This window comes from Nicotiana sylvestris, chromosome 11 (assembly GCF_000393655.2).
Source record: "Nicotiana sylvestris chromosome 11, ASM39365v2, whole genome shotgun sequence".
Taxonomy (NCBI): domain Eukaryota; kingdom Viridiplantae; phylum Streptophyta; class Magnoliopsida; order Solanales; family Solanaceae; genus Nicotiana; species Nicotiana sylvestris.
Window position 1 is genome coordinate 16,196,928 of NC_091067.1, and position 12,800 is coordinate 16,209,727.

Below are 12,800 nucleotides of genomic sequence, written 5' to 3' on the forward strand. Positions count from 1 at the left end.
GGAGTCGGAATCCCCGGCTGAGTAACTTCCAAGCGCACAGCTTCGGTCGCAGGTGCAGGATGGTCAGTAGTTCTTAGTGCGGGCTGGGCAGCAGCCCTCGGCGCAGGATGGGCAGCTGTCGCTGGTTGACGGAATGCGAGCGGAGGAGCCCTCGTCCTCCTCACTCCTCTCCGACCTGCTAATGAGGAGGGATTAGATCATACAACGACAAGGTAAAAAAAACTACGAAGTAGGGAACAAATTGAAACTACGACAAGCTAACTCACCAGTAAGAGGCTTGCGCCCAAACTTCTCATAGAAGAGCGCCCACTCACGAATCCTCACCATGTAGGGGAGAATTGCGCTCACCCACTCGCGAATATCGACAACTAACGGGGGAGGTAGTCTCTCGACTATAAAAACATAAAACAAGTCCTCAGCAAAGTCTATAAAAGGAAGACGATTCGACGACCATCTTGAGAAAAAATCACAAAAGTAAACAAAAAAAAACTTACGAGCAAAGTTCCACGTCTCTGGAAACCCTGCTGAGTTTGCCACAAGGTGCTCTGTCCGCACATAGGAGTAGTTTTCCCAAAAGCAGCGATTGGCCTTATCGTCCATCTTCACCACCAAGCCTTTGGTTCCTCGATGGCGCATATGAATCATCATATCCTGAAGAAAATGAGGGGCGAAGATGTGGAGCATGTGCCCCAAGGAAATTCTTTGGCTGGCCAGCTCCGCATACTTGATGAGCATACGAAAGAGCTTGTACGCGTACGGAGAGAGTTGAGCTTGACACACTTCGTAGAAGCGGCAGAAATCCACCACCAGAGAATGAATGGGAGTGTGTATCCGATGACGAAGGGGTACGCGTAAAACGCACAGTAGCCCGGGCGGTGCAAATGCACAATGTCCTTCCCCGCCGACACCATTTCAATATGAGCAGGGATTCCCCACTTAGCTTTAAGCGCCGTGATCGCCGCCTCATCCATAGTGTAAGGAACGGGTTCCGGTTCATTTCTAGAAGGGCTATAAAAATCAGTCATCGCCTTCCCCGGACGAGGAACTATCTCGTCCACCGTCGGAAATCCCTCGTCTTCCACCACCTCCACTCCCTCTTCGAATAGGGATACATCACTTTCCGGCACCGGAGCACCAACAGCTCTATCGAATTGGGAAAAAGTACTAGCCATCTATCTTCCTTGATCGAAATAAACAAGAACGATGAAGGAAAAGAGATAATGGTCACGTCGAATTCTAGCGAAAGCAGAAATATGAAAGACTAGAGAAGGAGGAAGTTTGCAAAGTTCTTTCTCAGATAAATTGAAAAGCACAACAATCAAATGAGGGATTCCCCCTATTTATAGGGACATACATGTCCTGAGCGGGAAACCCAAGAGCCGCCAATCAAAAAAAAATCTCAAAGGGCACGGGAAACGATACGGTGCCTGGGAAACGTGTGTCATAATGATGCATAAAAGGTATTCATGGTACCCTGAATCGATGTAAAGATCTAACTCTGAACTGACGTAACGGTCCAATGAAATCCTTGAAACGTCACGCCCCACCTCGCCATAAGGACCTCGTTCCTTGCATAATGTTCGGATTTCTCCTAACTTTTGAATCAACAGAATCCGCTCATCGAGCTCGCCAAAAGGTGACCCCGACGGGCGGAGGGACTAACTGTATGGGTCAAAATCTGGCCACAAGATGGTTATCATTAAAAGGAATGGTAAGGGGTCAACCAAGCCATAGTCGTGCCCACAAGGCGTAATAGCAACGAGTGTCTCGGCTAGGGGTGTCAATGGATATTCGAAAACCGACCGAACCGTACCGCATCGAACCGATTTTTAGGTTTCTTTTTAAGAAACCGTAGGTTTTTATATGAATATATAACCGCACCGATAATTAGGGTAGGTTTTTTATTTTATAAAAATAAACCGAAAAAATACCGAACCATACCGAATAAATTTTACATGTAGAAATTATATTTATTTAGTAAGTTTAAAATTAATAATGCATTAAATTTTCTTTGAGCCTTGGAATTATGAAAACTATTACAAGCCAACAAGTAATTAAACTCAAAATACTAATTCCTAAAACCTATTATGCTACTTCTACTTAAACTAAGTTATTTCAAGTATCTTTATTAGCAAGACACAAAGTATTCTAGCGATTATGAGTAGCAAACTACAATGTATTGAATATGTTTTCTTTCATATAATTTAGATTTATCTTTTTGAATATTTAATCTTCGATTGACTTTATTCTTGAGTCCCAGCTTGGTATATCTTTCAACTCGTGTGATTAATATTTTCTTTGCCTTTGTTTGATTTCTTTTACGCTGTTGTAGAATAGTTAATGGATCTATACTCTAGCCATTTTTTTAAAATTCATCACCCTTTAAACAATAAAAATGTCTAGAGAGTTTTGCTAAGTCCTATAAAAGAACGTATGCTATTGCAATTCTACTTCTACTGGTAATTTTTATATGATATTAAAAAAATACCAAAAATTAATCGAACCGTACCAATACCGAAGAGAAACCGACATGATTGGGACGGTTTCGAAAAGTCTAATTTTGGTTATACATAATAGAATAACCGAAAAATTGGTATGGTACAAATTTTATAAAATAACCGGCCGAACCGAACCATTGACACCCCTAGTCTCGGCCATTGCCGAGATCGAGCCATCATAAGGCTTACACGGCAGAACACATGTCGTAATACTTGGGCGAGTAAAGAGGAGTACATTCATGAGAAAGTACGCTGGTTAAAAACCGTTGGATAAAGGAGAAAATTGATAATATATATGTGAGAAGAAAGCAAGAAGAAGGGGGGGGGGAGAGAGATGGCACAAAAGCTCCAACAACAAACCAAAAGCCCGGATTTCAGTTACAACCTTTTGTAATCATTATCGTTGGATCAATAAAGATAGATCTCATAGTTATCAACAACTTTCCCTCTTTTCCTTCTTTGCTCTTACAAGTACGGAACAATATATCAAAGATGTAAGCTTATCATTTACATTTGATGTCTGTTAATCATCTTAAGAAATGTTATATAAGCTCGGTCTCTTTCGATTCTCATATTCAATATGTTTAGATCTAGAGTTAATTATGTTTGGCTAAGATTTACCCTTCGTTTCTTTATTAATTGATTTAACGAAAAGCTTTGCACTTTTCGGTTTCAACATATACTCATCATAATCCAAAATTGACTCCTCGTATCGATGGATGGATTGATTTAGCGGTTAAACTTAACGTCAAGGTACTGCAACTGCATTTTTCTGGTAATTACTATAGTTTACCTGATGCAATTTATACTGCTAAAGGGCTGATAGATCTGACACTAAGTAATTGCAAGTTTGAATTTGATACTATTATCACCACAAACAACATCATAAGATTCTGTAATCATAAATATCTTTATTTAGATGAAGTCTATCTCAGAAGAGTCCAGGCTCCAAATCTTCGAAGCTTTGAATATGGAGAGGAGAATTGGGAAATTGGTAATGTGGATGCTTATAATAACTTACAAATACTCAAACTGAGAACTACCAACATCACAGACCAACAACTTCAACATCAGTTCGCTAAATACTCAAACATTTCAGAATTGGAATCAATATTTTGCGATAGCCTGAAAAATATTGATATCGTGAGTGAAAAACTCAAGAGTTGACCTTAGCACGGTGCAAGAATCTAGAAAAAGTCAAGATTCAAGCTCCAAATATAACAGAATTCTATTTTAGGGGTGACACAATGCCCTTGTTATCTATGGATCCTTCTACACTTGAAAGAGCCACACTCGATTTTTACTTCCCGAGCACAATAAGAACAATCTTTGGAGTTGTGGATGCTACTTGGTTCACCAATCCTCTATCACTTTGTTCAAAAGTTCAACTATTCTGAAGGCCGGATATTGGTAATAACTTGCAGGCAGGTAAGAGCTAGTTTTCGTTCTTTTTTTTTCTTTCCTCTTGACTTATACATTACTTGTTGAATTTGGTTTAAGTTATATATGAATGTTATTGACAATAATATTGCAGAGTGGGATCATCCTTATTTATGAAGATCCAAGAGAAATTATCATTCATAGATGATTTAATGTCCTTGGGTTTCGGGCAGCCAGCGATCATGTCCATACTTACAAGTACAAATAGCAAACTACTCCAGGTAATTTCTTTTTTTTTTTTATCTTTTCTTTTCATTGCAAGGGATAATATTACTGTCAGAAACAATAATGATAAAGATATGGACATTAGGCCTAACTCAACCCCAAAAGCTAGTTTTTGAGGTGAAGATTATTATCTAAGCCATATAAAGAGACTAATTCCTCCATCCGTTAGCCGATGTGGGAGACTCAACACCCTCCCTCCCCCCTCCCCGCATGCTCAGACCTGCCAACTGGAGCGCGGACAATTTAATGTGGGGGCCAACATCGGTGAAACAAAGAACTGGGATGGGTCCGGCTCTAATAACATGATACAGATATGGGCATTGGACCTAACTTAACCCCAAAAGCTAGCTCTTGAGGCAAGGATTGCCCAAGTCGAGACGAAGTCCCCCATCCCTTAGCTGATGTAGGATACTCAACAAGTAATATTACGGTTATCTTACTGGTGTTACTGCTTATTACTACAGCTTCTTCTTTTTCATTTTTCCTTGAGCTGAAGGTTTATCAAAAACAGTCTCTCTACCTTTCTCAAGGAAGGGATAAGTTCTGCTTATACATTAGCTTCTCAGACCCTACTTGTAGGATTACACTGGTATTATTGTTGCGGTTGATAATATTTCTGTCCTCGCATTTTCTTTATGTTGTTGCTTGGCTTATATACATTAGCATATTCTCTATAACTTACTATGATTTTCTTTGATATATAGGTGCTGCCTACGTTAATAGGATGTCCAGAAGAGCAAAATTCCAGTAAAGAATGCACATTTCATACTGAGTTTTGTTTGGCAAAGTGAACTAAAAGAAGTCAACAATTTTATAGACACAACTAGGAGGAAATGACCACCCTTCTGTATAATTCTTGGTTGAAATCGACACCTCTGATTGACCAAATGACTACTTTCATGTTCAAATGGAAAAAACCAAGCTTAGCCGACTGGCCATTCGAGTGGTAAGCGCGGCTTCCAAAGAGGTGGCCTTAGGTCTCGACTTGACTCTTTATGAGGGTTCTGATAGTCCTCGCCCTCTCTCTCAACTCCCTGCTCGAGCTATTAAGCAGGGAGTGGATGGAGAGGGCAAGTATACCATCATTTAGAGTTAGTGGGTTCAGACGTCAGTTGGTATGATTTACTATTACATACTATGTTTTTTATTTTTTTTTATTTTGTTTGCATAGTTCCATCTGAATACAGGAAGACTCATTTGAACTTACTAAATCCATCCTTGATTTAACCAGACCTCCTGCTTTAATTTACATAATTATATATATTTGCAGTCAAATTCGTGATAAGTTTCTGATTTACCTTGCTCTAGTTCTAAACTTGTGCTCACATATGAAATACATTTCTGCAATATCTTGAGTGCACAATTTTTGCTTTTTAATTTGTTAGATTGTTTTGGTAATTAAAGAAATTGATAAAAAGGCATGCTAAATTTTACTATCTGCAAAAGGGGTGTTTTTTTTGTTTGGGGGGGGGGGGGGGGTAGAAAAGATACTTATATTGATATGCTACTAGAAATTATTACATAGCTTGTTCCTTACAGGGTATAAAGTCCCACAATTGCATCAAGCGACAACTAAAATTAGCCAAAGAAATGGGACATGAAGAATTATAAGTGAAACGAACTGCCTATTTGTTGTCAAACTTAGCAAAAACAATGACATACAAGCTTGTGCATTTGGGATTCTAATAAGTTACTAGGATCTGCATTAGAAAATTATATATAATCAATGAGTTTTTAAAAACAAATTCAAAATTTGAACAAAAGCTACTGGTTCAGCCGAACCGCAACTAGCACTCTGACTTCGCCTCTGATAGTAAGTATGTCATGAGTAACACCCTCTTTGGGCTATTCTTGAAAATTGCAAATACTTGCTTGAAGCCAACAAAGTCAAAGAGAATATCACACACATATGGAGAGAGTGGAACACAAATGTGCAGACTTTTTGGCAAATGAAGGTCATAGACATAAAGAAGATCCTTTAATATGGGAAGAGGCAAGCAAAGATCGGGAGCTTTTGCTATTTATACTCTTAATATGGTATAATGTTGTCCGCTACGGGTAAAAACTAGTACATTTTTTTTTCTCTTTCGCAATGGATAAAAAAAAAAAACGCATGACCAACTCCAAAACTTCAATACGTAAACTGGCAACTAAAGTAACATTTTTCCTTGGTCTATCATTCATCAAGTATACTGAAAAGTGGTATTACTTTTCAAAATGACAAAAATATATAAATAAATATATAAAAAAGGGCAGCCTGGTACACTAAGCTCCCGCTATGCACGGGGTCCGGGAAGGGTCGGACTACGATGGTCTATCATACGCAGCCTAAACAGGAGAATGAATAAGTGCGGCATCCAAAAGCCGCATGAATGATCAAAACATTTCTTATTTAAAGCAGGGTGATCTTGCTTATACAAGGTTATCAGTAACTTGGTCAGAAGCATTTTCAATTGAACCAATTTGAGGAGATAATTAAGAGGAGGATTATTGCTTTAGCAGGGTGAAAGGAGTATAACTTCTGAACAAAATCAATATTTTTACTTGCTTCTTTCTCTTAGTACTCTTATTCGCCATATAAAGGAAATACGGTCTATAGTTAACTGCCATTGAACTTTCTGGTTTCTAGGGAATTACGGGCAGCGCAACTGAAGATGCAAACCATCTCTTTCTACACTGCTGAATATTGTCTCAGCTTTGAAATCTGTTTATTCATATCAATCAAGTGAACTATGCTAAGAACAATCAAACTCCTCTGCACGAGTCCTATGTTACTCGGACTCTCTGAAAATGTCAATGAGTGCGTGTCGGATCTTCCAAAAGTAGTATATTTTAGGAGGATCCGACACGAATGCGGCGGCTATTTTGGAGAGTCTGTGCAACATAGTGCCGGACAGCGAAAGGAGGGGGAAAGGGCAAGAAGAAGCTTTTGGCAACCATACCAGCAAAGCATATATTTTGAAAGAACGAAATCTCATATGTTTTGAAGGCAAAAGGAAGAGCATACACAAGCTGAAGCTCAACTGTTTCTCTCTCTCTCTTAGCCTTTTGTTGCAAAATGCAGAATGTACAAGATAAAAAGATAGTTTTCTAGATTTTCTCAGCTCCCGTGCAGATTAGTACCGACAAAAATTGTCTTTCCGCTAGGTTCCTAACTGAAACTTGTGCTTTTGTAAAGATCCAATTGTAATTCTTGGCACAATCTTAGTGCTACTTTTGTTTGAATTAAAGCTTACCTACCTATATTAAAATGGCAGCAATCAGGAATTGCTGAGTGAAGGAATTGGAAAGTTATTGTCTACAAGTGATTCAATACGCTGATACCTGAACCCGCCCACCACTTTTTCAAACACTAAGGGTTCGTTTAGTATGATGAATAAGCAAAAATAATCTTGCGATAAAAAGTTAGTACCACTTTGTCCCTTGTTTGGTTACTATTTCTGGATAAGTTATCCCAGGATTAAAACCAGTATCGGGATAACTTACACCTCCCAGACGGTGGGATTATACGGTGGAATAGTAATCCCAGGATAACCTAGGCTTAATACAACATACCAAACAGTCAATAAGAAATAAATAATACCAGGATAACTAATCATAATATAACTAATCCCGGTATAACTTATCCCAGCATAACTTGTCTTCAAACCAAACGACCCCTTAGCAGATTAGACCAAAACCATCAAATTGACAAGAAGCTTATACACAATATTCCAGGAGAAATTTACCTAATGAGAAGGAGCTGTGAGAGAACAAAATTTGGTCTGAAGATAGATAAACGAGTACTTGGAGAAGATACTGTCTATGAGATGAGTAGGATTATAAAGCATCATTTTGAGTTCTATAGTTCTGCATATCATCTACATGCACTGATTAAGTTCATCCAGTTTTAACAGATTTACTTTTACCGTGTTTCAAGAAAATAGATCTTGGATCTAAATCAGCGCCAAAAGTTACCTCAAGAGGTGAGATTATGTAAGACTGTATACAGATATTACAGCTTATACAATTAACCAATGTAGGATTCTGACATACTCCACACAAATCAGGAGTGTGAACTATCATAACATGGGTGGCCCAACATCAAGGATAAATCTAGCACTAGAATTATAGCTCTCGTGCCATTATAAAAACACGAACTTTAGCCCTCATTTGTTAAGAACCTTTGGAAATCCTCATAACCTATGAGAGACAGGTGATATATTCTCTAATACGCTCCCGCATTTGTAACTCTGTTCTAGAGCTTACACGTGAATTTGAATCTCTTTCTATTTTTTTTAATTTTTTTTTTTGCTTTTAAATTTTCTCTTATGTTTTCTTAGATCAGTTTTTCTCTTATGTTTTATTTGAGCAAGTGGGATTGGCCTAAGAAGACAAGACGGGAGTAGTTATATATACACACACACACAGATGATATGCTCACAGATTAAGAAGAGGGCTTGAAACACATGCAGACAGTAGGCTCAACAGGTAGAGGATTACTGGAGTAAAGTTTTTTTTATTTTTTGGTCTGGAGCAAAGTTAATGACTCAATAAGCTGAATTGAGAGAGAGAAGCCCAAGCAGCTCGCTGACTAAGTTGAGAGAGAGAGAGAGAGAGAGAGAACATCTAGAGAGAACACAGTTGTCAAAGTACTTGCCAATTTTGGCTCTAATACCATGTTAAAAAAATGAACCTAGTGGCTTGCGCTTAACTCAATCCCAAGAGATAGCTCAAGCAGCGAGAATTGCCCAAGACCATATAAAGATGTTACAGCCCATGCACTTGACTGATGTGGGATTCGAACACCTTGATTTGTTGTACATGACCTCATTTACAAAGGTTTTACATCAATATTTCCCCATAATCACAATTTTGGAAGGACAAAAGTAAAGAAGTTAGTTTTGACACTACTATAATGAATATAATCAGCACATTTTATTCAGAAAGAAAAGGAACCAAATATGTAACAAGCAAGAGAATAAAGTAAATGAGGAATCCACCCATCGTGCCACAGTAAAGGAGTTGTGAAGGGAGAGACTTAAACCTGAAGGAGAAAATCATCAACTGCCGTCGTTTTGTTAAGCTTTATATTCTCACAAGAGACCTTTTCTTGGTGGTTACAGTCGTTTTTATTTCAATCACCCTACTTAGCAGCAGGTATTTTAAGTTGCATTTCTACTGGCATTCTACTAAACATGAATAATGTGAGATAGCTTTCTTCTGTCATTGAAATCATTACCATAAAATTATTCTTTTTATGATATGGTGATCCCACTCTCCAAACCCCCTTAACTAGGAGCCCAATATTGGCTCTTTTCGACTTTGTTTTTTTGGTGATTTGAACGGGTCATTAAGATAAAACTTGTTTGGGCTATGCTCCTATCTTGCCTTTACTTATGTGGGAAGGCTTTCCTTCCTTAAATTCCATGTAATTACAAGCCCATTTCTGGCCATTGATTTAGCATACTGATCATCAAGGAACAACAACAAAACTTCAAATACCGAATCAGCAGCTAAATGTTACTTTATATTCCATATAATTCTACATGAAACCAAGGAGAATGGAGATGTCAAAACTAGGCAAAAGGCTACAAAATTTCTATCCAGGCCAACTTAACACACTACCAATATACACATACCACTATAAGATTATAAGCAGAATAAAAAAATAAGGCCAGAATTTATTCCCTCTGACTTACCCTAAATAGGTGTGAGGCAAGCGCATCCCTAATCTTCTTCCCACTTTCATCAACCTCTCCATCAAACACCGGAAACTCTTCACTCCTCGGATACTCCACGGTTTCATCTGTCACTGCTTCACTACACTTGATAAGAAAATTGTGCAGCAAACAGCATGTCACAATTACAAATGGAAATGCCTCAACACACTGCTCATTCCATTTCTTAGCCAAAATCTTCCACTTTGCCCTCACTCTCCCAAAAGCTGTCCCCACCAACTGCATTCCTTTACTATGCACCGAATTAAACGCCATTTCCTCAGAACTCCTCTCATCTTCCTCGTTCGATCCGCTGTAAGGCGTTAACAGCCATGGTAAAAGTGGGAAACAAGAATCACCAAGAATGTACTGAGGTATTGAATTCTCATCATTTAGCTCAAAAGATGGACCATTTAAGTATTCCTTTGATTCCTCAACACCCAAATAAAGCTTAGATTTTCTTAAAACATTTTCAGGCCTCATTGTACCAGGCCACCCAGCTGAAACATCTAAGAATCTACCTTCAGAATCTACCAAAGCTTGAACAATCAAGAACCCATTTTTATCCATAAAATCACCATCCAATTCAAACTTTTCACACCCCAAAACACCACAACAATTAGGCAAAGAAATCCAACCAAACCCCACAATGACCCTATTGATATCGTTCTTTAGCTCAAACAAGTGCCCAAGATTCTCATTGATAGCTCTGCACACAGTGTAAAAAACCCGACACGCGGTAGGGGAATCAATACCAAATCGACGTGAAATAGCAGAAAAGGAAGCACCGTGAGCGAGGCGAAAGAGGGCAGCAGCAAGGGCGTAATTGGGAGGAACAGAGAGTGAGGAAAGAGAAGGCGTGAGAAGGCGGAGCAGGAGAGTGAAAGAGGGCTTCGTGATATTGAAATTTTCGGCCCAAAGGGTGTCCGAATCAGCCGCCAGAAATCGCTGGAACCAGCACTCGGCGGCGCGTGGCGAAGTTGGGTCGGTTGGTGGAGAAGCTAGGGTGGCGCGTGAGGGTGGTGGGGGAGGAGGGGGGAGGTTGAGGAGTGAGAAGATGGTCGAAATGGAGGTAGAGGTGGAGGAGATGAGGGATTCGAGGGAAAGGGATTGGTGGGGGAGGAGGCTGAGGTCATGGCGGAGGAGGAAAGAGTGGGCGGAGGAGATGGCGGAGATGAGCTGAGGAATGAGTTTGGTGCAGTGTTGGTGGCGGAGTTGAAGGGTGGCTTTGAATTTCTTGGTTAGTTTGTTCATCTTTTTGGTCATCATTATATTCTTCTTCTTCTTTTTCCTTCCTCTCTTTTTGCCGGCGGTGGCCATGGAAATGGATTGGTAATTTTCAACTTTCAAGAATGGATTTCAATTTTTTTCCAAAGCAATTTGCTTTCCTGTTCTTGGGTTACTTCTTCTGGCTTTGTATTTTCTCTCTACTAGTAAATGTACCGCGCGGCTCATTGCAAATAAAAATAGTGCAATGAGGCATAATAGAAACCGGTGTATAATATAGACAAAATTTACTGATCGCATAATGCTGTACCTTGGGCCGGGGCCGGGCCTAAATGGGCCAAACGGGCCGATCTTAACGGGCCTGGGCCTGGCGGTCCCGGTCTCTGGCAATCCCGGGCCTCGCGGTCCCGGGCTTCGTGGGTTCAACGGGTGGAATCAGCCCGTAACGGGTCTAAGCCCATATGGTCCTGGACTAAACGAGTCGGGCTCGTGGGCTTAGCGGGCCTAACGGGCTTTTTGATTTCCGTTTTTTTTAAGGCAATTTCTTGTAAATCATATCATGGCTATATAAATAATATATATGTAGAAATCAAATCATTTTTGTAAATTGAAAATAAATGGCTATTTGTGCAATATGGCCGTTGGTGGTCATTGGAGGTGGGGCCCTCATTTTGAATTTTGAAAAATCTTGTTTTGAAGACTTCTATAGTATACTAGTATAGTATATTATATATATATATATATATATATATATATATAGTATGTTATGTATATATATATATATATATAGATTTTCTTGTAGTATATATTGTATGTTATGTATATATATTACCTTATATATTTTCTTGTAGTATATATTGTATGGTATGTGTATATATTACCTTATATATTTTCTTGTAGTATATATTGTATGTTATGTGTATATATTACCTTATATATTTTCTTGTGGTATATATTGTATGTTATGTGTATATATTACCTTATATATTTTCTTGTGGTATATATTGTATGTTATGTGTATATATTACCTTATATATTTTCTTGTAGTATATATTGTATGTTATGTGTATATATTATAGCTTATAAATAATTGCAAGTTAAAGACCCAAAAAATATTGCAAAAAGATATTCAAGGGTATGTCTTATAATTTTTATTACCAAAAATGACATATCTTTCTTAGTCTTCCTCCCCCAATGGAATGAGCACAACAAGGTACTAATACCTACCATTAAAAGGGAAAAAACTAAAAGAAGATATGTCAAAGTACAAGGTACACCATAATCTACATTGTATCTCTAACAAATTTCATAAATCCTTCAAGGTTCGGAGGAGGTTGCGTTGGTGGTGGTGGAAAAGAAGCTTGTTCATCACCACTTCCGGGCGAAGCAGCATCCTCCGCAATTTCCGCCATCATTTCTTCATAAGCTTCATCTATCGCCGGTTGTGATTCTGCAATTCCAAAGTTCCTTCTTTCCGAGCGGATCCAATCTCTAAACAGTACAGATTTTTCCAAGCTCTCCCTCATTGACGCTCTATGATCACCTATTTGCAGTCTTGCTTGACTGAAAGCGCTCTCTGATGCAACAGTTGAAGCTTGAATTGATAAAATATCTCGAGCCATTCTTGCAAGAACCGGAAAATATTTTTCTTTTGCCTTCCACCATTCCAAAAGATCAAAAGAGCCGTCTGGATTCTCCTTTTCAAGTCCCT

The 12,800-nt window shown here is 38.8% G+C and overlaps 1 protein-coding gene and 1 long non-coding RNA gene across 2 annotated transcripts; one reads left to right on the forward strand and one right to left on the reverse strand.

Annotated features, from left to right (window-relative positions):
• Positions 1 to 2,999: 2,999 nt before the first annotated feature.
• LOC104217719 (uncharacterized) lies at positions 3,000 to 5,392 on the forward strand. The gene is made up of 3 exons (XR_708841.2): positions 3,000 to 3,926; positions 4,033 to 4,159; positions 4,868 to 5,392. It is a non-coding gene; the product is annotated as an uncharacterized lncRNA (long non-coding RNA).
• A 2,650-nt stretch (positions 5,393 to 8,042) lies between these two features.
• LOC104217723 (protein ALP1-like) lies at positions 8,043 to 11,182 on the reverse strand. The gene is made up of 2 exons (XM_009768028.1): positions 9,845 to 11,182; positions 8,043 to 8,144 (listed from the first exon to the last, which is right to left on the reverse strand). Exons 1-2 carry the CDS (start codon positions 11,180 to 11,182, stop codon positions 8,043 to 8,045), a joined length of 1,440 nt encoding a protein of 479 aa, XP_009766330.1.
• Between the last annotated feature and the right edge of the window lie 1,618 nt (positions 11,183 to 12,800).

What these genes read in the sequence shown, in the direction of transcription:
- LOC104217723 (XM_009768028.1), bottom strand. Translation starts at nt 11,182, where the DNA reads ATGGCCACCGCCGGCAAAAAGAGAGGAAGGAAAAAGAAGAAGAAGAAT. An exon ending in TTGCCTCACACCTATTTAGG is followed by an intron (nt 8,145 to 9,844) that starts GTAAGTCAGAGG and finishes ATCTGTATACAG; the next exon opens with TCTTACATAATCTCACCTCT.